Source organism: Monodon monoceros, unplaced genomic scaffold (assembly GCF_005190385.1).
Source record: "Monodon monoceros isolate NGI ecotype Baffin Bay Population unplaced genomic scaffold, NGI_Narwhal_1 Super_Scaffold_19, whole genome shotgun sequence".
In the NCBI taxonomy this organism is placed as follows: domain Eukaryota; kingdom Metazoa; phylum Chordata; class Mammalia; order Artiodactyla; family Monodontidae; genus Monodon; species Monodon monoceros.
In genome coordinates, this window is record NW_021703775.1 from 67668735 (window position 1) to 67692593 (window position 23859).

The window sequence follows — 23859 nt, forward strand, 5'->3', positions numbered from 1 at the left end:
GGGGCTGTTGCTTTTTTCCTCTGACAGTGTGTCTGTTCTGAAGTTCTTCCCTGGCCCTAGGCATCCCTTCCCTGACCTTGGCTTCCTGAGATAAGTTGTAGTGAAGCTAAAAGAAAGAAAGAGCTGAATGGTCCTATCTATGGGAGTGCGAGGACTGAAGATGGTACAGAATTTCTTGGCTGCATCAGGTTCTGTCATCTTTGAAGGGAGACATTTTTAGGTTATAGGCTCCCCACTCACCAAAATTCTGAATAAGAAATGACACGTCCTAAACAGCTCTGCGACTTCCACCAAACTTTTGCTGAAGACGTGGACCACCTGGGGACAGGACGCAGCAAGGTGGCTGAGAGCTTACGCCTCGGAGCCATCGGGCCTGGGCTCAAATCCCAACTCTGCCACCAGCCCACCGCCTGATCTTGGCAAGTGAGCTACTCTGAGCCTTGGTTTGAGCTGACGTGTAATAGGGAATAAAATATGTATTTCATAATGTCACGGCCTTCAGTTATAGAAGGACTTATAAGCTAAGCTCCTTTTGGAATTTATTGAGGGGGTAGGATCAAACTTCTCTCTTCATCAGACAGGTTTCACTAGATCAGCATTTCCCAAAGCGTGCTCTGTGGGACCCGGGGTGTGAGGAGACATCGTGCAAACAGAAGGGCTGGTGCTGGGAGTGATTTGGGGCAATGCTGTGAGTTTAAGCACAGGTAAACAGCTGGGTCTGCCGTTGGGCTTTTCAGAACGTTCACTGGGCTAAGATGTCTCGGGAAGCTCCACACTTGAGCGATGTGTGCAGTGTTGCCCCAGATTCATCTGACCAAGGAACTCTTTTCGCCACAAGGTATACCATGGGACACATTTTGGGAAGAGTTCCATTGCAGACCTTTTTCTCTTTCAGCTCCCAGGAAGCTTCTGTTTCCATTTGAGGCTGGCACAGAGGAACCACTTCAGTCAGAGTCTTGGTATATTTATACCCCACCCCGCTCTGGGGTGCTGGTTTTCTATTTTTGTTTTGCTGTACATATATTTTTTTAGTGCAGGGTGCCTCAGAGGCTGTGTGGAAGTGAGGAGGGTGGGGATGGCATCACCTGGAGATAAAGAGCCCACGGTAGGACCGAGGGCAATTCTGAGCCATTAGGAGCTGTGGGCAGGGGCTGGGGTTCAGGTCACTGCAGCCACGATTCTGATCACCCTTCGGAAGACTGGGATGACTGCAGCCCCTTGGGGAATTCCTTCGGATTCTGATTATCTCACCCTAGGCAATGAAGAAAGGAGGACAAGCGCCAGCAAGTTTATGTCCTGTAGGAACTGCTTAGGAAAGCCAAAGCGATACTGGACTGGCCACGGCTGACCTCAAAAATGACATCGTTTAACTCAGCTCTTCTAAGAAAGACAGAGGCAGATAGGCCGTGGGCAGGAAGCCCTGGCTTTTGATGAGGTGGTCTTGGGTGCGGTGAGCCAAGGGGAGCTCAGGGCCGGTTGTGCCGTGGCCACCCCAAGGGCCGAAGGCCAATCAGTGTGTCCCAGGGGCCTGCCTGCAGCTGCAAGGAGCAGCCAGGAGCGCCGTCACACAAGGCTTGGCCGTGTCCTGCCTCCTGCAGGTGCCACCACTTCTTTCTTTGATCCCTGGATCCCCAGTAAATAGGTCTCTCTCTGTATTTTTCAACTGACCTATGTGGGTGGGTGGGAGGACTGGGATAAAGCAGCCTTACCCACACTGCCTTTATTTCTCTAGTGTATTTCAATCTGCAGGGAGCAAACCATTAGTGGGGAGAGAAATCAATTTAGTGGGTTGTGACCAGCATTTTATAACGTGAACTAGAATAGAAAGTATTAGAATGCATTGGCTGTAGTAGGGGTTAAGTATTGTTTCATGAAAGAAAGACAGACGGGGAGATAGGCATGGGTTGTGGTGTCAAAGGCCACTGTGGATTGTGCTCAGTGACATCTGGAAGCCACTGGCTAGCTGATTCCAGGCGCTGGCACCTCTTCAGGATGCATCTGCTTCTGGGTCTATCCTGGGCTCTGGGGCCCAGTTCCAGGCTGTGTTGTCCCTCCACACCCAGAGGAAAATGTACCTGGAAGAGAGGTGCCCGCAATGTATCTCACCCCTGAGCTGTGTCTGCTGGGTGTGTCCTCAGACCCCAGAGGGGGAGTGGCCACTCCCTGGCAGTGCCAAGGGTACGCGATGACAGAGGCAGCTGAGCCTGACCCTGGTCTCCATGGACAGCATTTATTAGGCGCCATTCTCAGTGTGAAGACAGATAGGCAGGAGGGGCTGAAGGGAGGCCGTGGCAGCTGCGGCCTGTGGGGTCCAGGGGCTGCCCGGGGTGAGGGTGTGGGCGCAGGGGCATGTCACCCACACGTATTGCATATTCTGTGGCAGTGTGCCCAGGCATAAGGCATTGGGGAAGCAGAAAGGCTGCCTTCAGTGGGAGGGGGTGAGGGAGAAGCAACACCGGCCTTCCAGTTCCCTAGGAAAGACCTGGCCGGAGACCGAGCAGTCTGCCGTGCTCTGTGAGGGCCATTCGGCCTCCCTCCCCACCATCTCCCTACAACTTTGGTCATGGCTCCCTTGGGACTGACGGGACAGGACCCCTCGAGGGCAGGGTCGCACACCGGACAGAGGCACCCCAACATAAACACAGAGGGCAGCCCCGGGTCCTGGGCCCTGCTCTCTGCGGCACCTGGGCAGCCAGGATGCTCCACACTGAGATGGCATTCACACACAGGCCAGGCCAGACTTCCCTCCCAGTGGTGCCCAGAGGCCGGAGCGCAGGGTCAGGGTGGGGCTGAGGCTGATCACCCTGGGGGCCTCCACTACAGCTTCCCTGAATGCCAGGGCTGGCCTTGCTCAGCAGTGTTAAGGAGCTGACACGGGAACAGTAAGAGGGGGCAGCTGGAGGGGGAGAGGCCCCTCACCCATCCCTTGATGCTGTCTGAGTCATGGTCCCAGCTCTAGCTCTGGGCCCTGACAGTGAAGCCCAGGGTCTCACCTCCAACTGCTGCTCTGTACCTGGGCTTCTGGGTTGCAGGTGGGGTAGGCAGGGAGTACACCTGGGAGGAGCGTTCCTTGCTGCAGCTATGGCTTATCTCTAGCTACTTGGGACACAGGCACCAACACTGGTTGTGGGGTCAGGGTTCACGTCCCAGGAGGATATGCCTGCCAGGTCTCTAGGCTGCTCTGCCCAATTCCCCAACTCCTAGAGCTCCAGCTCCTGGCCTTTCTGCTGTCAGCCCCAGCTCTGTTTATCTGGCCCTAAGGACTCCCCTGTTTGTAAGTAGGAAGTTCATTGACTGACTGGTCCTACCCTGCTTCAGCAGCCCACTGAGAGCCCTGCCTCGTGGCCAAGGAGAGGAGCGGCTGAGCCCAGCCCTGGCTCAGTCCTGGGCTCTGGTTCTGGTCTAAGGCCCAGTTGCCCACACAACGCCAGGGTGTGCAGGCTGGGAACTTTGCTTTCAAAGAGCAGGAAGAGGAGTCGAAAGAAAGAGCACTTAGGCTCAGAGCAAACAGCCTGGGCTCTTGCTCCACTCTGCCTTTTGCTACCTGTGTCACCTTGGGCAAGTCATGTCACCTGTCTGGGTCTCAGTGTCATCTGTAAAATGGGGATGACAACTCCTGCCCTGGTGACCTAACTGGGGTGTGGTGAGAATCAAACGAATGGGTAGTCAGGACAGGGTTTTCAAACTCATTTCACGGATCTAAGAGTCGGTTATTAGCAGCAGTGGCCAGTGATGGCAAGGAGGAAGTTTTCTGTTTGATTTCAAGGGCAGCGTCTGGAAGGCTGGACTCCCTCTGGCCCCACATGAGGATGTGACTGGAGGCCAGTTAGCTCTCACCTACCAAGGGGACCACCCTGCAGACTGTTGGACCCCTGCCTTCCCCTTCCCTTCTCCACCCCTTCTGCAGCCTGCCTGTCCTTGCTTCCATCTGCCTGCCCTCTGGGGACTAGCTTTAGGGACTGCTGGGTTTCCATTTCCTCCATAACTGCAAAGCCATGCAAAACAACACAAAAGGTAGTGGGAGACTGGGAGACACAGCTGGGGATGAGGAAGGGGAGTGGGACTGAGTGGGGTGACCTCGACAAAGACACCCTGACTTTTGGAGCCAAGGGAACGTGGGAGACCTGGCAGGACAGAGGTATAAATAGAGATGCAAACTTACAGGGAACACGAAGTTCCCTCCGTAAGGGACAGGGGGAGGGGTGATGGTCTGGTTACCAGCAGGGCCTCTGCGAACTGGGGAGCTCCTTATTTTTCCAAAGGGATGGGAGGCTCCCAGCTTCTGCCTTCCCTCCCCGACCCCCCCCCCCAAAGTTTCACATTTCTCGGAATTTGCAGGGCGCAGATGCGGGCTCCAGGGGTCCTCAGAGCCCCGGCTCCTGCCGGCTGGTGCAAGCAGGCACAGTCGGAGATGGGGGGCGGGGGGGAGGGTGGTAAGGGGTGTAGGGGCGCCAAAGGCGGCTGGGGCGGTCTCTTCGCCGACCCCGCTGCTCCTCCGGGCAGGAGCCCCCCGCCCCGCCCTCGCTCCCAGGTGCTCCAGGCCCCGCAAGGCGTTCACACGGAGCTCCTGCGCTTCATGAGGCTGCGGAAGGTGGACAGGCTGTGCAGGCCCGTGGACACGGAGCTGATGGCGGAGCGCTGCGCCCCGCTGCAGAGGCAGCGGTGCGAGGGCGTGTCGCTGTAGCGGCCGCCCCCTCCCGGGGACGAGTGGCTCTGCTCGACGCACGTGTCGGACGTGGAGAGGTCCCGCGGGATGATCATGGGGATGGAGTACTGCAGCTTCTCGCGGCTCTTGTACCAGAGGCACGAGCACATGGACTGGAAGTGCAGCACCTCGGCGTAGACGTTGCGGAAGCCGCCGCCGCCGCCGCCGCCGCCACCTGCCGCAGCCGTGGACGAGGCGGTGTCCGTGGTGTGCGCGCTGCCTCCCGCGCCGCCGGCGCCGCCGCCCGCCTGCCCGTTGCGCGTGAGCAGCGCGCGGTGCTCGGCGTCGCGCTTCTCGTCCTCGGCGTTCATGGTCATGAAGCGCAGCACCACGAGGTTGAGGAAGGCGCCGATGACCGTGAGGCCCGTGAGGATGTAGACGAAGCTGAAGGCCACGTACTGCGGCTGCGTCTGCAGCGCCTGGTCCTTCTGCAGCGCCACGTAGTCGCCGAAGCCAATAGTGGTGAGCGTGATGAAGCAGTAGTAGTAGGCCTGGAAGAAGGTCCAGTGCTCGTAGTAGGAGAAGGCCGCGGCGCCGATGCACAGCGTGCTTATGCACGAGAAGAAGCCGATGAGCACCATGTTGGCCATGGACACGTCCGCGCGCCGCATGCCCAGCCCCCTCTTGGCGCGGTGCAGCAGGTACTTGACGAAGGTGTTGATGCGCTCGCCCAGGCTCTGGAACATGACCAGCGTGAGCGGGATGCCCAGCAGCGCGTAGAACATGCAGAACACCTTGCCGCCGTCGGTGCTGGGCGCTGCGTGGCCGTAGCCTGGGGGAAAAAGGGGAAGAGGAGATCAAACACGTGCTACGGGGCTGCCCTTCCAGAAACCTGCCTCCCTTCCCCCTACTCTCCCCTGTCCTTCCCCAACCTCGCAGAGTCTGGCCTCTTTTTCCTTTGGCCGAAGAGAAGACGACTCACAGTTTTGGGTGCATCCTTGTCCCTAGGCACTGTGCTAGTTCCTTGCTAATGATTTCTCATTTACTATCATGACCACTCCAGGGGGTAGGTAGGAAGGAAAGAGGAAGCAGGGAGGGTTAAGTGACTTTTCCAGGGTCACACTGTTTGGAGGCAGAGCAACGTGCGTTTGAATTAGAGTCTGTTTGGCTTCAAAGACCCGACCATTTTCTCTACCCAGAATAGGAGCTGACTCGTGCTGCTGTTGGGAACTTAGTCTAGAGGCAGCGTGGATAGCGTGAAACAGTACCGGCAAGTCAGTTGGGGTACCTGGATTCTAGTTTAGTGTCTGTGGGCTTTGGACTTGTTCCTTGTCCTCTCTGGGCCTCAGTTTCCTTGACTATAAGGGGTGGAGGTTGGACTGAATGAGTCCTGTATCCTGTGATTCAGTGTGAAGGGAGGGACCCTGGGGGTCCTTGATGATTTCCTTGCTTCCAGCCAAAGCTTATGGGGGTAGTTCGCCCCTGGGGCCCACCAGTCTCCCAGAGGCAGCTGGCCCACCCGTGTCAGAGGAGGAGAAAGGAGACAGTGCCCTCCCCCCATGAATCAGTGCTCCAGAGTCCTCATCAAACCCTCTGTGGGGCCCTGGGATCATCCTCTATGCCTGGCCCCAATGTAGGGTCTCTCCTCATGGGGATGCGGCATTGCCTTTGTCAAAGCAAGGGCCCTGGTTGTCCTTCCAGGTGTTACTATCACCAGTCAGACAGTCTCAACCCTATCACACCCTACCATGCCCCTCAGCCCTCACCCAGCCAGGAGCCAGGCAGAGGCAAAGCCTCCCTCTGAGCCAACCATCACATGGCCTAAGTCAAGAGTTCTGCCTGGAGACCTAGAGAGGAAAGGACCCTAGATGGGAACTCAGAAGCCCTAGGCACAAGTCTGGCCCTGTCACTAGTGGCTGTGTGACCTTGAGCAAATTACTCCCCCTCTCTGAGCATGTTTCCTCATTTGTAAAATTATGTCTGCTGGTCCTGGCCCTGCTTCCTTCACTGAGCTATTAAGATATTTATTACTTTTATTAACAGGATTATTATAATAAAGTAATGCTTTCCATTTTTCCCACCTTTTAAAGCCTTATCAGAACTTAACCGAGTGCTTCCCTGGTGGCACAGTGGTTAAGAATCTGCCTGCCAATGCAGGGGCCACGGGTTTGAGCCCTGTTCCAGGGCACAGCTAAGCCTGTGCGCCACCACTACTGAGCCTGCGCTCTAGAGCCCACGAGCCACACTGCTGAGCCCGCATGCCACAACTACTGAAGCCCAAGCACCTACAGCCCGTGCTCCGCAACAAGAGAAGCCACTGCAACGAGAAGCCCGAGCACTGCAACGAAGAGTAGCCCCTGCTCGCCGCAACTAGAGAAAGCCTGCGCCCAGCAACAAAACCCAATGCAGCCAAAAATAAAATAAATTTTTAAAAATTAAAAAAACCAAAAAAATTAAAAATGCTGCTTCTTCTCTGCAGCCATCCTGGGTTGCTCACAGCTGGAAGTGATCCCTGCTTTGAGTGGCGCTGAGAATGTTCAGCTTTGAAGTCCAGGGCCAGTACTACCACCATCCCCTACTCTGTCACTCAGGTCCCCCAACTGTAAATACATATGTACGCTAAATACTAGCTTGGGGTGGGTGGGGGTGGGCACTGCTGGACTTTGTCATGTTCCTCCCTACCCCCCACCTCACTGCCAGCCATGACCATGGGCTATGCCCAAAATATGTTTGTTGAATTGATGGCAAGGCAGGACACCGTCTGCTTTGGTATGGGACCTGAATTCAAATCCTGACTCTGCCATGGACTGTGTGTTTTCTAAAAAAGAAAACCTCTCTGAGCCTTAGTTTCCACATCTGTAAAATGGAGCTCATAAGTAGCACCTGCATCACAGGATTTTTGGGGAGAAATAAGTGAGATAATGTGCATAACACTTAGCATGGAGTCTGGTACATATCAAGAGCTCAGTAACAGCTCAGTAACAGCTCACAATGAAGTGCCAGGTTTCCCTCACATTTCCAAGAGATCACCTGGGCTGGCAGACAGCTCATTTCCAGTAAACTTGGCATCTCTGTCAGCCTAAAGCCATGTGAATCTTAAAGCTCAGGGAGGTCGGGGGACTGCTGCCGGGGTGTGTGAGGCTGTGGGCCGCCCTTAGAATGGGTTCCCCTGCTCCCTGACCGTGGCATCTAGCTGGTGACTGTGTCACCCTTTGCCAGGGGCCTGGATAGCTGAGCTCTTGAGCTGCCATGCCTGGCCCGTCTGCACCCCAGCAGGGTCAGAACAGATTGTGCCCGCCAGCTCGGCCACAGCAGCCAGACCACGGCTCACCTCGACAGCTGGGCAGGCTCCGAGTCAGAGCAGCTCGTCATCCTGCCCTTCCCCGTCCCCCAGGCCGGCACAGCATAGGATGCGGGGGAGGGCACAGCACTGTGGCCACGGCTGAACAGGGAGAGGGAGGCATGGACCAGCCCCAGCTTGACCACAGGCTGGCTGTGTGACATTGGGCAAATCCGTTCCCCTCTTTGGACCTCTCTTGTCTGCTCTGCACCCTGGGGGGTTGAGCTACAGCTGTTAATCCCCACCCTGGCCACCACTGCCAGAGCTGCTGTCAGAAGTAAAGGAGAGGGAATTCCCTGGCGGTCCAGTGGCTAGGACTCCACACTTCCAATGCCAGGGCCACAGGTTTGATACCTGGTCAGGGAACTAAGATCCTGCAAGCCGCATGGCGCAGCCAAAAAAAAAAAGGAGTAAAGGAGAGACTGGACGTAAAAGTACTTTGGAACCTGTGGAGTTCACGACAGAAGGAGCAGTGAGGGGACTCACAGGGGAAAGTCGGCCTGAAAGTGCAGTCCTGAGTGGCAGGCAGTCCCTGATGGGGTCAGGCAACTACATCCCAGCGTCAGGGAAAAGGACCCCCTCTCACCACCATTGCACCTCACCTGTGTCTGTTCATAAGCCGTAGCTGCCCCCCAGTCCACCATCCTTTAGGAAAACCCAGTGCCTGCCGGCCTGGCAGCCTCACTACCCGCTGTGGGCTGCCCACAGAGCCCCCCGGCCCCAAGTCTCATGTTCTGCAACGGCCACTGTCCTGTGCAGTGTTGCCCCACCTTTGGGGTCCGGTGCCCTCCAGGGCCCACCCTCACTTCCTACCACACGCTGAGGCTGCAGGTCTTATCCTTCAGATACATTTTTAACTTTAATTCTCAAAAACTTGCTGCAAGGTCCTTATTATGACTATCTCCACTTTATAGTTGGAATAATGAAAGCTGGAGGAGCCTCATGAGTTGGCCAAGGCCACTAGACTTTCTGACTCATCGCTCATTCTGATGCCTCAGAGCCAATTTATCACCCAGGAAGGCAATCAGGATGGGAAACTGAGACTCGAGAGGAGAGCAGTCCATTTGGAGCCTCGTCCTCAGCCACTGCCCTGAGCTGGATGGGGCCGAAATGGCAACAGGGGTGCAATGCCAAGGCATTCAGATGCTTCTCCAAGCATCGCGCCTAGGGTCAGCATGCCCCCGCCCCTTCGCCTGTTCTATTGTCACTGGGTGAAAGGGCGAGGGAGCTGGGAGGACCTGCTGACGTGGGCACCCAGCTTGGAGGGGTGCCAGCTGGGGTGGAGCCACTCCCAGGGGGCCCTGGAACTTCTGGGAAGTAACTGGGAGTTTGGCAAGGCCTGTCTGCCTGCCAGCAGGCCTGCTGCCTGCCCAGTGCTCAGGCTTGGTTTTTACCAGGGAGAGGGGGCAAAGGGAGTCCCCGTTTTCTCCTTCCTGTCCAGCCCTGCGCATCTCAGGATGAGGTGCTCCATCTGTCCTTGTGTGTTGCTGACATACACAGAGGCTACGCTCCGGGGCTGATTCTCTGAGGATCCTCCCTCCTAATACGTGATGGACTGACCAGCCAGAACTCACGCCCTGACCCTGAGACTCTCGACCCTGCCTCTCAGAGAGCTGACTGGGGCTGTTCCTGTCCCCTCTTCTCCCAGCTACCCTTCCTGAATCCACCATATGCTCAGAGCCAGAAAGGTCCTTACTGACCATATGGCCCAGTCCTTATATTGTACAGATGAGGCGATAGAGGCCCAGAGAGGGAGAGTGACCTGCTCAAGATCACACAGCTAGTGAATGGAAGAGCCAGGACTATAACCTGGGATATTTCATTCCAAACTCAATGCTCTGTCCTCTGCCCTATGGCTCAGTATAACCAAGGTTGACCTGTTCATTCAACCAGAGCCCAGCAGCCCCTGCTTGGGAGCAACCCAGCTAGGAGATGGCCTAGAAACCTGGCTGGAGCATAGAATTTACCTGAGGAAGCCAAGTAGCTAGATTTAAAAATTATATGGCTGGACATAAATATTAATTATGAATATTTTGAGACAGTAGGAAAAATTAGGTGGGATGGGAGCCCCGGGGCCTTAGTTCTATTTTCCTCCCAATATCACCAAGGGCCTCAGAAACTGGCCAAAGCTCTGTCTTCCAGGGAGATGCAGAGGGTTGGGGGCCATCCCTCCCTCTTACTGAACTTTTTCTCTCTGTGGACTATTTCCTTCTAGTCGAAGCACAAATAATCAGTCTGAGCCCTTGGTCGGGGCCTTGGCTGGATTAGACTCAGCTGTCTGTTCCCATTGACCTCACATACCCGCCAGCTTGAGTGCCTGACCTCTTACCCCTGGCCTAGCTGGCCACAAAGTTAGAAAGCTGACCACAGCCTTGGGTGGAAGAAAGAGCTTGGGACTAGGAAGCGGGAGATCTGGGGGTCTGACCTGGCCCTAACCATAACCAGCTTGTGCCTTGGGCAAGTCCCTTTTCCTCTCTGGGGCTCAATTTTCCTCATCTGCGACATGGAAAGACAGGACAAGATAAAGGGTTCCCACCTTTTCCCCCTGCTACGGATGCCTTTTTTGTTTTTTTTGTTCACCTACACACATTCATACAGGCTAAATTTTTAAATATTTTACATATGAAGCATAATATGTTGATCAGTATAGTGTAGCTACTACCTAGAATAGGCACTGCATAGATAATTGTGAAAAAATGAATTATTTTCCCATCAAAATTAATTAGGAGCTCATTTCCCAGTCCGAACTTCTGATTAGCATGGGATAACTGATTCTGAGACTGAACTGTTATTATTATGCTTTTGAAATACTGAAAATGGATATTTCTGCTTTCCACGGGGATCTCTGCAGTTTAGTGGTATAGGTGAGAGCAGACTCTGGAGTCAGACAGCTTTCACCTTTGGCCGGGTTACTTCATCTTCTAAGCGCCTCAGTTTCCTCATCTGTAAAATGGGAATAATGATGCACTTACCTCATAGAGTGGCTCTGGGGATTTGATGAGTTAGTTGACTTAAAATGCTTAGGACGTTGGGATCAATAAATATGAATCATTAGTATGAATATTTTGGGGAACATCAAAATTAGATGGTCTTTAAAGTTCCTTTCAGCACTGACATTCTGAGATCAGTGTTTCCCAAAGGTCATTTCCTGGAATACCAATTTCATGGACTATTAATAACTGTTGGATGAGAAAAGTGTTGCTTGGTTAAATGAAATTGCAGGAATGCTGAATTCAACTGCATTTGTTGTCATTTGATTTAAGTGGAGGCTTTATCAGAGCCACAGACGTGTTCAAGAGCAAGGTCAGTTGAAGTTGGGAGAATGTGCTTAAATTTTCCTGCTGGTATGACCTTGGAACACTTCTCTCACAGTGCATATTGCTGGACAAGTGTTCCTTGGAGCACAGTTTGGGAAACGCTCCTCTGTAGCAACAAGAACTCTAAGGTCCTTCTTCCGGGTCTCTGGCTTTGAGATTCTCTGGTGTCCCGTCTCTGGTTGGCCCAGCCCTTCTGTAGATTAGAAACACACAGCCCTTGGCAATGCCTAGATGCAACCTGTTTCTTGGTTTCCCCCGCAGACCTAGTTATCTAATGTAAATATGGCCCTGGCTGGGCTAATGTTTGCCCTGAGAGAAGATGGATGAGGTGACCCGTGGCCAGAGGTACCCAAAGGCTGTGCACTCTGGGTGAAGCTGGGCTGATGCAAAGCTTCACCTGGGGAGGGGGTGTGACCTCAGCATGCTGTCTGGGTCTGGTGGGGCAGCCGGAGAGGACTGGGGGCTTGAGGGAGATAGGGCAGCTCCAGGGGACTGGCTGTGAGACATAGGCACCCCCAAAGGAGGCTGACCTCTCCTGCTGGGCCTGCAGAGGGCACCTCAGAAAGGTCCACGGAGGACCCTGAGGCACAGACAGGGAGCCGCCCCCTTGATCTGGAGGTGGCAGCAGTGAGAAGCCAGGAAGTAGAACCGGAGGCTCCGCAGGGACCTAATTGGTGTGTTAAAGGAGATGAGGCGGAAGGAAGCTGGCCCAGGCCCTGGGAGGGAGGGAAGAAAGAGGCGCCCAGCTTGGTGGAGATGGGGAGGGGAGCGCAGGCCCTCTCCTTCCATCCTGCAGGATCCAGCTCAGACCTTGCCTTTTCCAAGAACCTTGGAGCGCCTCCCCAAAGGTGGAGGGACCTCTCCCTCTGCCTTGCTCTCAGGCCTGGATTTGTGCAGAGGAGCTCTGCAGGGCTCTGAGCCCCCGGAGGGCCTGCAAGTCCCCTGTGTCCGGCACAAGGCCGGGTGGGTGCAGCTGCTCAGATAACGCTGTTCAGCCCAGACAGCCCAGAAGTATGAGATGTGGATGAGAGAAACCTCCCCTAGACACCCAGCAGTCGGCGGCAGCAGGAGTGGGGTGGGGGGGTGGGGAATAAGAGGAGGGCCCTTTGTGACTCATAGCTCCTGCCCTCCCTGTGGCCCCCAGGACTCTGCAAAATGGAATCAGCCTTAGGGCCCAGGAGGAATCCCTTGCTGTCCCTGGCCCTGGCCAAGGCCTGAGCTAGGCCTGGGAAACCACTGGGGCCTCAAGGACCTGGGTTGGCAGGAGGGACCAGTGTGCAGAACTGGGTCTGGAGTTTGTCCCCCTCCAGGCCAGAGCGCCTGGGAAGGACAGCTCAGAGGCACAGCACCGCCCCCCCGGCCCTGCCCCTCTCCAGATCCTCTCTTCCCATCCTCCTGGCTCCTCTTCCAGCTCTTGTCCCCACTCCCCACCATGGTCGTCCCCCTCCCCCTGCCTTCCTCCCCAGCTTCCCACGTGGCGGCCCACTGCCCTCTCCTCTGTCTCTCTTTTAGCTCTCTTCCATCCGCAGGTGCCCCTATGACTCTGGTTCAGGGTTCTCTGATGTAGGACAGCCCCCCTCCTCTGCCCTCCCCAGGCCCACATGGGATTAGGGGGAGCTGAGGGGGGTGGTGCTGGTGTCATGGAAAATCCCCGCGGCAGCCAAGGTCAGTGTTTGCAGACACAGCCTGGCCTGGAGCCAGGCCTGTCTCCCTGGCCAGCTCCCTCTGGCCTATCCCAGAGGCTGGCTTTGCACAGGGGCCCTCGCAGGCACCCCAGGGCTGCTCTGGGTGCCTGGGGCCAGGGGCCGCGGGAGCCATCTATCCTGGAGTATGGGAGACTATGTAGTTCAACTCGTTCATTTTATAGATGGGTAAACTGAAGCCCGGAGAGGGGCAGGGACAGAGCCAGGACTGAAATCCAGGGCGTTCTGATCTAGCTCAGTCCTCGCTGCAGAGCGGAGCCCTCTGAAGTCTGTTCTGGTAGGACTAGGAATAGTGAAGGCTGTCGTAAACTTCCAGTAAATTAAGGGCTAGCTTGAGGTTGGGCTAGACTTGAGGTGGGTGATGGGGCCAGGGGAAGTAGACCCAGATGATCAAACCACAGTCCTTGACCACAAAACACTTTCCATGTGAAAGGGAATCAGATGAAACATCTCAGTGGAAGCACTTTGAAAACTTCAATGCCCTGCCCAAAGAAGAAGTTGCTATTACACAAATTATTAAGATGCTAGGCAAAGGTAGGAAATGTTTTAGGAAGAATTTAAGACAGCACCTGAGGGAGGGCTAGTGGTGGAGAACTTCAGTTTGAATATGTGGAGGAGGTGGTATTTGCCCTGAGCTCTAAAGAATGGGTGGGAAATGCAGGGTTCTGACGGAGGGGAGCTGTTGAAACAAAGACACAATGCTAGGAAGACACGTGGCATGTTAGGGGCAGAGAAAATTAACCCGAGGCCAACAGGCATGCTCACAAATGAGGGGCGGAGGGGGACGGGCAGACTCTCTCAGGAAGGCAGCTACACGATATGCCTTAAGAGCCTTGAAAATGTGTCTGCCCGTGACCCTGCAATGCCACTTCTAGGAATCTCTCCTGGGAAAATAACCAGAGATCGGAACAAAGATTTATGAACAAGGATGTTTATAGCAGCATTTTCATTGTGAAAAATTGCAAACAGTCCAAATGTTCGCCAATAGGGTTTGGTTAAACATATTAAGGTATATTTATGTGGGGGAATATAGTGTAGCCATTAAAGTGCTGTTCTTATGAGTCTCTTAATTGCATAGAAAACCACCATCGAAGGTTAAATACAAATGGTAGGATACAACCCTTTATGTATAATGGGATCCCACAGTAAATATACAAATATGAAAAATGCAGCTATACACACACACATACACACACATAGAAAGAGAAGCTGGAAGGAAATATACTAAAAACTTCCTAAGAGTTTATCTTTGAATCATGGGCTCATGATTACTTTTAATTTTCTTTTATAGATTCTATATTTTCTACAAAAATCTATTACTAAGTATAAAGAAATGAATTATAAATATTATAAACCTATTTATGAATAGGTTTAAACCTATAGGAATAGGAATAAACCTAATATGAATATTATAAACCTAACAACAAAAGTTCCGGGTTATTTGGAGCAGAAGGTAGTGAAGGTTGGTATGGTGAGCAAGGGCTAAAATGGGAAGAGCTTGGAAGGGGAGGTGCAGGAATCCAAATCTTAACTTGAAGACAGTGAGGAACCATTGACAGCTTCTGAGCAGGGGAGGTACACGCCAAAGAGGTATGGAGATGGATTTTCCTGGCATCCCTATGTGTAGGGGTGGGGATGGCAGTGGGAGATGCCAGGCAGGAGGATGCATCGGGAGGCCTCTGCATGGTCCCATTGTCAAGTGCTCAGGCCTAAAGTAGGTTCAGCAGGGGAGGGGGGAGGGGAGGAAGGGAGGAAAGAGGAGGAAAGGAAAGGAGAGGGGAGAAGGGAAAGCGTAGATACAGTGTGTGAGATGCTCTCGTGTTTGTGGATTTAAACTGTAAGGCCCACGAGGGCAGAGATTTTTGTCTCTTTTGTTACTACCAGATTCCTCACTCTTAGGAGTGCTCGGCACGTAACTGGCATGTAATAAATCTCTGCTGAATGAGTGAATCAAGGAAAGGAGTCATCAAGCATGAGCCTGAGGGTTGAATGGGATGGAGCCAGGGAGGATGGACAGAGCACGAGGCCCAGAACGGGCAGTGTCTCACACAACACAGGGCAGCTTCACTGGGTGAACCCGGGAGGGTACTGACCTGGGGGCTGTGAGGTCTGTTGTAGCCCAGCCACTGCAGCAGGTGGCCATGGCCCAGGCCTGTGGCCTGTCTGTATCCTATGACTAGCTGGATAGAACATGTGTGAGCTTAGAACTTGTAACAGATTGGATCTGGTGGGGTTTTAATTAAATGAATCCACCAGGGACAGTCTGGCATTGAGAAAGGAATTCTACAGCACAATTGAAAGTGGACTTGGCCACCTCAGCAGATGGCTGGGATGCCAGTCCCCCCAACCCCACCCTTGTGCTTCTTGAAAGGCTGTGTCTGTAGGTCTGGCATCTGGCTGGCCTGAGTCCTACACTTACACTCTCTGGCTCTTCCTGTTTCGCCCACGGAGGAGAAGCAGGCACATGTTGGCATCTCCTTGTCAGACTCCCCCCAAAAGGGACTGAACTGCTCCCAACAGGAAGCCTTGTTGGGTCATGGGGGCAACAGTGGCCAGCCTGGGTGTTCCCTGTTGGCTGCACCGTGTGTCCTGGAGCTGAGCCTGCCCAGAGCCTGGCTGCCTGAAATCGCATCCTGCAGGCAGTGTTACATGCGGCGAGGTGGACCCCAGAGGGCAGGGTACGCACGCACGGAGTTAAAGAACACCCAACCAGGAGTCGGGGGCCTGGCTCCCATCCTCCTTCTGCCACTACCTTGCTGTAGGACAGGACTTGTTGAACTTTTTCCTGTAAATGGCCAGATAGCAAATATTTTAGGCTTGACAGACCTTATGGTCTCCTGCAACCACTCAGCTCTGCCATTGTCTCAAGAAAGCAGCCATAGACAATATGTAAATGAATGGGCATGGCTATGTTCCAAAAAAACTTTATTTACAAAAGCAGGCGGTGGGCCAATTTCGCTCACAGGCTCTAGTTTGCTGAGCCTGCTGTAGGGTCTTTGTTAAGGCATGTCAGCTCCTGAGCCTCTGTTTTCTTACCTATCAAATGGGAAGTTAGATTAGAAGGTTATTTCTTCTCAGACAAGTTATATTTTAGGATTTAATAAATTGCTAGCTCCCCCTGTTCCCCATACCACACACAGGCCCTGAGGATAGGGGTGAGTTCTGAGCAGGGTCTGGAGCCCAAACCTGCACGTGGAATTGGTATCCACAGCTCTTTGGAGGCATGGCTGCATTTTCCCATTTCTGAACACTGTTCATGCTCTTTTTTTGTCCCTGATGGGCTTCTACTCCTCCATCAAATTCCATTTCACAAGTCACCGGCTCTGCAAAGCCTTCCTTGATCCCACCCACCTAAACAAATCAGTGCTCCTGGAGCCCTTTGTTCATCACTCACCAGTCCACAAACATTCATCCATTCAACCAGCAGACGTTTTTTGAGTCCTTAATATACGTAGTGCTCTAAGTTCTAGAATAATAACTATTTCTGTGTTGCACTTAAGCAGCCCTTTGTCATTTACAAAGCAACTTCTATACATTCTATTGTTTGAGCTCGCACAGCAATCTCTAGAGGAGGTATTTACTATTATTATTTTCTATTTTACGGGTGTGGAAACTGAGGCTCAGTGAGGTAAAGTGTTTTATCTTAGGCTATAAATGTTAGAATCAAACTTGAAATTCAAAGGCTCTTCTCTTTCCATTGTACTTGGTCACCTCAGGACTCTCCAGGGCTGGATGGAAGTCAGAAGACCGGGGGTCTGCTTCCAGCTGTGCCGCTGTATGGTCACAGGTAAGACCCTGCCCTTCTCTGGGCTTGGGGTTCCTCTTCTGGGAGGTGGAGGAGATGTTCTTGAGGTCCTGTGACATTCTAGGATTCTGGGCTTACAGAGGGGTCACGTTCCCTCCCCTACAAACAATGAAGAAAGCAGTCATCTAGGTGGGACAGTTGGGTCCCCAAAGCAATGGCCCTGAGCCTCCAGGTGCATGTTAGGCCCACAGATGCTGGGGCCCTTTGCAGAGCTGTCCTAGTCAGCACTGAGCAGAGGCTGTGCGTAGGGTGAGAACCCTTGGGCTGTCATGGGAAGGGGGAGGGTTGGAGATGGGCTGGTCCCGCTGAAGTAGAGGGGCAGCCAGAGCTGACCCTTCAGAGACAAAATTGTCCTCCCACCTCACCCCCCACACAGCCTCCCAGCACAGGAGGCCACAGAGAGTCAAGCAGGAGATGGCCGCACGTCCCTGCCTGAAGTCTTGTTGGTCCCCAGGTTCTCCCTTCTGACTGCTGAGCGCTAAAGGGGCCCCGAGCCCCGCCCCCATCTAGCCCTAGGGACCAGTCTCTGGAGCCTTTTTGCTTCTTTAGCTGCTTCCTTCTTCCTTCTTTCTTCCTCTTTCCTTCTTCCTTCTTTCCTTTTCCTTCCCTCATCTGCCTGTTCCTCTTCCACCTCCTCCTCCTTTTCGTCTAATTTTGTCCTCTCAGTCTCCTTCTGGACTCTGAGGACAGGGATGGCGTCTTGTATTTCTCAGGAGCTCAGTGTCTGTCACCCAGTAGAGCTAATGGTAATGGTGATAGTGGTGATGTAGTAGCAGCAGTAGTAATAGTAGTAGATCATAAAGCTCACATTTGTGGAGCATCTGTGCACCAGGGACTGTACTCAGTGCTTTACATTATTTCATTTAATCTTCACAAAAACTTTATGGGGTAGATATTATCCCCACTTTGCCTATGAGAAAACCGAGGCACAGAAAGTTTCCCTAACTCATTCAAGACCCCACAGCCAGTGAGTGGCTGAGTCAGGGTACAGATTCAGACCTGCTGCCTCGTGCAGCCTAACCCGTATTAGTTGATTAGATGCTGCATCCGGAAGGCAGGTGCCTTGGTTTTGAGCCGAGGAGACTGAGCTGAGTGGCTGGGTGACAAGGCCACACAGGTGTGTGGCAGAGCCAGGGTGAGTCCTGCTCTCTTTCTTCCACATCCCAGTGGCTTCCGGGGTCTCTGGGCTGGGGTCAGGGATCTGGGTCCATGGCCCATCTAAGTGGGACCTTCATGAATTGCTCTTCTTAAGGTCGTTCTGGAAAAGTAATGGCAGCTTGTCCCCTGTCAAGCACGTGCTTTCCCCAGCTGTGATGCTTCCTCTTTCCAGCCCTTCTCCCAAGAGGCCAGACCCAAGAGTGTGCTGGGTCTCCCCAGAAGACGCCCTCCACTGGCTCCAGCCAGGCAGGAGGTGGTGGGAGAGCTCAGAGTCAGCCCTGGAAACAGCTAACGGGGGGCATCTGGGGAGGCTGAGTGGGCAGGAGGGGCCCCAGGGAGGCTGCAGCACTTGGCTGGTCTCGAAAAATCAGCTGGAAAATCACCAAAGCAAAAATGGCTTTATTCCCTCTTAGCTGCCCTTGATTGATTAATTGAACAGATATTTCTTAAGCACCTACTACTTTGTGCCAGGCACCAAGCTGAGCGCTGGGAGAGGATGCGAAGACGGGGCTGGCTCAGTCTTGCCCTCTGGGAACAGAGACAAGCCAGCGGGCAGGTGAGAGAAGACTGTCTCTGAAGTGAAGAGTTATCGCGGGATGTGGGGAGTCTATGTCAAAGGGGCCCTTCTGCGATGGTGGGACTGCAGGCACCCGGAAGCCAGGAGTCAGAAGGTGCGGCAATGTGGCCAGTGCTCCTGTGGCCGGGAGCAGGGCCTCTGAAGGTGCCCCTGGATATGAGGAAGCATTGCTCAGGGTGGTGTGAACCCCTGGCTGCTGCACAGAGCTGCCTGGCCCTGCCTGTCACTAGAAATTGGATCAAGGTCAGTGTCTGAGGCTGTACTCTCTCTCTCTTCCTCCTTCCTTCTTCTCCTCCTCTTTCATCTTCTTCTCCTCCTTCTCCTTCCTCTTCCTTTTCCGTCTCCTCTTCTTTTCTTCCTCCTCCTCCTCCTCCTCCTTCATCTTCTACCATTTACTTTTTTTTTTTGTGGTACGCGGGCCTCTCACTGTTGTGGCCTCTCCCGCTGTGAAGCACAGGCTCCGGACGCGCAGGCTCAGTGGTCATGGCTCACGGGCCCAGCCGCTCCGCGGCATGTGGGATCTTCCCGGACCGGGGCACGAACCCGCGTCCCCTGCATCGGCAGACGGACTCTCAACAACTGTGCCACCAGGGAAGTCCCCCCTGCCTTCCTTTTTAAAACACTCACAGCCTCTGGTGATGCGTTGCTGGCTGCTGTGTTCCCACCCCATCCCCATTGCCTTCTCTCAGGAAGCCTTCTTCCTGTTCTGGGCCACAAGCATCCCCTTCTCTCAGCTCTGCACACAGCATCCATCTCTGCCACTCACTTGGCCTCTTGGCAGACGCTGCCTGGCATATTTACCCACCTCCTTATGCACAGTGATGCCTCTGTGAGCAAACCTGCTTTTAGTCAAGTCTGCCTGTGCAGAGTGAAGGTTGGGGGTGGCTGGCCCGGGGTGGGGCTGGGCCCTGGACAAGGCTTTTGAGAGACAATCAGGGTCCAGGTCTGGTCCCCTGAGTGGGGACTCACCTCCTGGCCTCCCCTCTGTGTAGCTGGGTCTGGGGTGGCAGGTGGGGACCGGGAGGGGATGGAGTGTAAGAGGAAGGAAGGGGAGAGAAAGAAGGGACAGTCACAGGCCAGAACAGAGCCTGTGCCTTCGCTGTTCCTAGTGCACCTACTAATAACTGGAACGGTATCAGGAACTCAGCCACCCTTGCAGCAATCTTCTCCAACTCTCACCCTGATTTTCAAGGTGGGCATTATTAACTCCATTTTGATGAGGAAACTAAGGCTCAGGTTAAATACTACCTGTCCAAGGTCATGCAGATAAAAATTGGAAAAGCTGGGATTCAACCTAGATCTTTTCACCTTCAAAGTCCAGGCACTTTCAGGTGTCCCTGGGACCCTTCACTTTGAGAATAGAACATGGAAAATGTGTCCCGCTGGTCATCATCCTAAGACCACCAGAAGCCCCTCAGGGTAGGATCTGGGTCTTAGAGGCTTAGGGCTCTGCATCCATCCTGATGGCATCCTGCCAAAGACCCTCTCTTCTGAGCCCCTCCCCTGCTTTCCGCCAGCCTAATGAACCCAGAAGTTGAAAGGCCAGTCCTTTCTGTCCCAGGGAACAGCTCCCTGGAGGTTCTCTTTAGAGATTCCTGGATGCATCAGTCAGGTCCGGAGCCAGACAGAGCAGGAGGTGAGGAGAGGAGAGGAGAGCTGGAGGGCAGGGGCCCAGGGCCCCCAGGGAGGCTGTCTGCGGTGGACATGTCTGGTGTGGCTACCCCCTTCCTGCCTCTTCGGAGCTGTCCTGCAACAACCCTAGTTAAGGATGGGCCCAGGTAGCACCTTTGTACCATGTGGCCCTGCACTACGGATTGGACTAGGGATGCATACCTGATCTAAGAGGACCCGAACTATCAGCTGGGTGGACCAGTCAGGTTGTCTCTTCCAGGGGTTGTGATGAGGGCTGAGTGGCTGGGTAGTTTTGGGGAGCTGAGCTGCAGGGTTACAAAGAATTGGGTCCTAACTGAGACCAGGGTGAACCAAAGCCACATGCAAGTCGGGGTTATTGGGGAAGAGAAGCCAGAGTGAACAGGAACAGCAGAGACAGGGATGGTGTGGCCTGAGAGAGATGGAGAGAGAGGCCTGGGCTTCTGACTGCGGGTCTTTGACACCAGCTAAGTGGTGCTGTTTCCTTTCAGAAGTCCCCTTTTACTCACACAGGTCCAAGGGGGCACGGTACGCTGGCTAAGCTCCAGCCGCTCCAGAAGGAGAAGCCAGGCTCCCAAGCACTGTGTTCCAGGTGTGTCTGGCAGAGTGAGCAGCGCAGCAGGAGGGCCCTGGATGAGTCTGGGGAGACCCATAAGGGCACTGCACACTATAGTGTTTAGGGGCATTCCTGTTGAATCCACGCAGCAGCCCTATGTGGCCCCTGGGCAGGGATGGTCTCCATCCGATGGCTGGGGACATTGAAACCTGGAAAGGTTGGTGTCTCACCCGGAGTTGGACCTGGTACCCAGGCCTCCTGATCGCAGGCCTGCTGCTTCTCCCATAACCCACACTGCCTCTCTGATCCCCTCTCTTATTAGGTAGCTGGGTGACTTTGGGGTTAGAAATACAGTGTGCAAAGTACCTAGTACAAGGCCTGGCATGTGGAAGGTCTCAGGAGGTGGGAGCTGTTGTTAACATTATGTTTTAAAGCACAGCTCTGAGCTGCCACCTACCACTCAGAAGCCTTCCTTAGTTCCCCAAATGCACACAATACATTCTAGGGGTTTCCTGGCCCAGCACGTAGGCTGTGCACAACCTAATGCACCCCCAACCTGGCCTGCTCTCTCCTGGCTCCCCCAACACTTCCAGTCCCCTCCGCGTCTCACCTCTGAGCACTTCCTCATGTTGCTGGGCTGCCTGGAGTTCCCTCCCTCCTCTCTTCCGTCTCCAGGGCTGCCTCTTTTGGGGCACCCTCCCCTGTCTCTCTGTTGGAAGAACGGTACCTTCTTCTGCCCCTGCCATTCTCTGCCAGGTATTAGGTTTTGCGTGGAGGTGGGCGCCTCTCCCACTGGCCCACCTTGCCCGGTGTCTGTGGTGGATTCCCAGCGGATGCATGAAGCTGGTCTGGATGCATGGGTTGGGTTTGGCAGGGAGGCCTTGGGCTTTGGCAGCGTGGCCCCCGTGGGCTCTGTCTCCATCACCTGCTTCCCACTCTCCTTGCTGGTCATGGCTGGTGGCCCAGACAGCTCTGGGCTGGCAGGGAATTTGGGAGTAGATGCCAGGAGATGTGAAGGAGGTTTTTCTTAGGCTCAACACCCTGCCCAGGGCTCAGGAGCTCAGATGGTGTAGGTTGGCACAGTGCCCAGGAGGAGAGGGACTCCAGGCAACAGGGACTTCAGCCTGAAGCCAGCTGCCAGGACCTTCTCTCCCTCTGAGCCATCCTGTAGACATGGTGTCCTCACCCCTACCACTCACACATGCATGCGTGCACACACACGCACACGCACACACACACACTCACTCACTCCAATACCCCGCATGTCCCCCACCGTGGCCTCTTGGCATGACCCTGTCCACCATCCAGGGCAGAGAGTACAAGAACCAGGGGGGCTATAGGGTGAACACACCCAGGAAGCAGGAGAATCTGCCCTTCGATAAAAGGAGAGGAGCCCCCTACAGGACTTGGCCTCTGGACTCCCCGCTGTTCCTTCAAGGTCCAGGCCCTCAGGGATCTAAAGAAGCCACCAAACACAGCTCTTCCTCCACACAGGCCTGGACCCAACCGAGAGGCTAAGATTCCACCCCTCTCCATGGAAGCACACTTCACTCAACCCCGGGCCCTTAGGTGGAATGAAATGAGGCTCAGGCCACTGCTTCTCAGCTGTCTTCAGTGGAGACACAAGCAGCTGTCCCCATCCTTGGGACACTGCCCTTTACACAGAGACATGGAAGCAGACACTCATCCCCCAAGCCTGCCTCCCGCTGCCTGACTCACCCCGGGCTTGTCACTTCTCCTCTGACCTCTGATTTCCCAACCTTTTCAATTAGCTCTGCCACTCCACCAGCCTTGCAAGTTCTCCATCAACACTGTTGTTCACAGCCCAGAACCGCAGGAGAGCCCGGCCGGGCTGGGGTATAATTGGAGAATGACTTCCTGGCTCCTACGGCCTATAGAGGATGCCTATTCATGCAGGGGTGTCCCGAGCTTGCTTTCTGCGGTGCCTAGAGCTGCAAGCTGCGCAGACTCCCCTGGACCCAGCCCTCCCCAGCAGCTACAGTGCTGCTGTGCCTTCTCCTCCGTCCACCCCCATGTGGAACCTGGGCGAGCGGGCTTTCTCTGCCCTTGACTTTATTCAAATGATTCAATGACTGTCACTGCTCCCTCCTCCCCAATTCAAAACAGTCTTAGCTGAGCTTTATATAGTGCTTACTATGTGCCACTGCTCTAAGCGAGCTAATATATGTTCCTCTTTTATTCCTCTAACATCCCTATTCTGTAGGTACTACTATTATTCCTATTTAAAGATGCAGGAACTGAGCCACAGAGAAGTTAAGTGACTTGCTCAAGGTCACACAGCAAACACTTGGCAGAGCGAGGCTCTCCCCATACTGCTTCTCCTGCTCTCTCTGAGAGCTTAGCTCTTTTCCTCCAACTCCCATTTCAGAGGTGGTGAGGCCTCCCCTCCCAAGGCTGAACCCCTAACTACATGCTGCCCCGGCCTTGGGCTTTTCTTCCTAAACTTTCTCCTGGAGGCCCCCCATTTGAGGGTATTTTTAAATTGTCCTCTGCTAACTTCTCACTGTTTGCCTCAAGTCTTCAAAAAAGGGAAGGGAGGGAGACTGGGAAGGAGGAAGGGAGGCAGGCCCACCATGCCCCTGTTGCTTCTCCCCTTACCCATCAGGATGCCCCTGCTTCACCCACTAAGACTGCTCTCCCCGACAGCATCAGGAATTGCCTGAGTACCAGACCCGGTGCCCTGTGGGCAGGGCTGCCTTAACTACATGGCACTCTGGGACCAATTAGAAAAGAAACGGGCCCCGTCTGGGTGGATGCAGCCCCTGGCAGAGTGCATGGCTTGGTAAGCAGGCCGGACTTCAGCAACCCACACCCATCAGCTGGATTCTTTTGGACAGTCCATAACCTGGACAGTCATACATGGCGGTCTTGGCTGTTGGCATCCTCATTTTCCTTCATATTCTGGCCATGCTCAGCCCTGATGGCCGGTCCTCTTCCTCACTGGATACCCGACCCTCCTGCTTCCCACGGGTCCTTTGCAGTCTCCCCTGCTGCCTCTGCTTCCTTCTCCTGCACCCTGATTTTAAGAGTGGACCAAGATTCTGCCTGGGCGATCTGATTCTGGCTCTAGGGAGGCCACCAAGGCCT

At 54.2% G+C, this 23859-nt stretch overlaps 1 protein-coding gene across 1 annotated transcript in view; it reads right to left on the reverse strand.

The window, feature by feature from the left end:
* Positions 1-3562: 3562 nt before the first annotated feature.
* KCNK3 (potassium two pore domain channel subfamily K member 3) overlaps positions 3563-23859 on the reverse strand; it is a 37292-nt gene continuing 16995 nt past the window's right edge. The window contains exon 2 of the mRNA XM_029232468.1: positions 3563-5477. Coding sequence (XP_029088301.1) covers positions 4555-5477 — 923 coding nt within the window. The 3' untranslated portion in view covers positions 3563-4554. The remainder of the gene's footprint in view (positions 5478-23859) is intronic.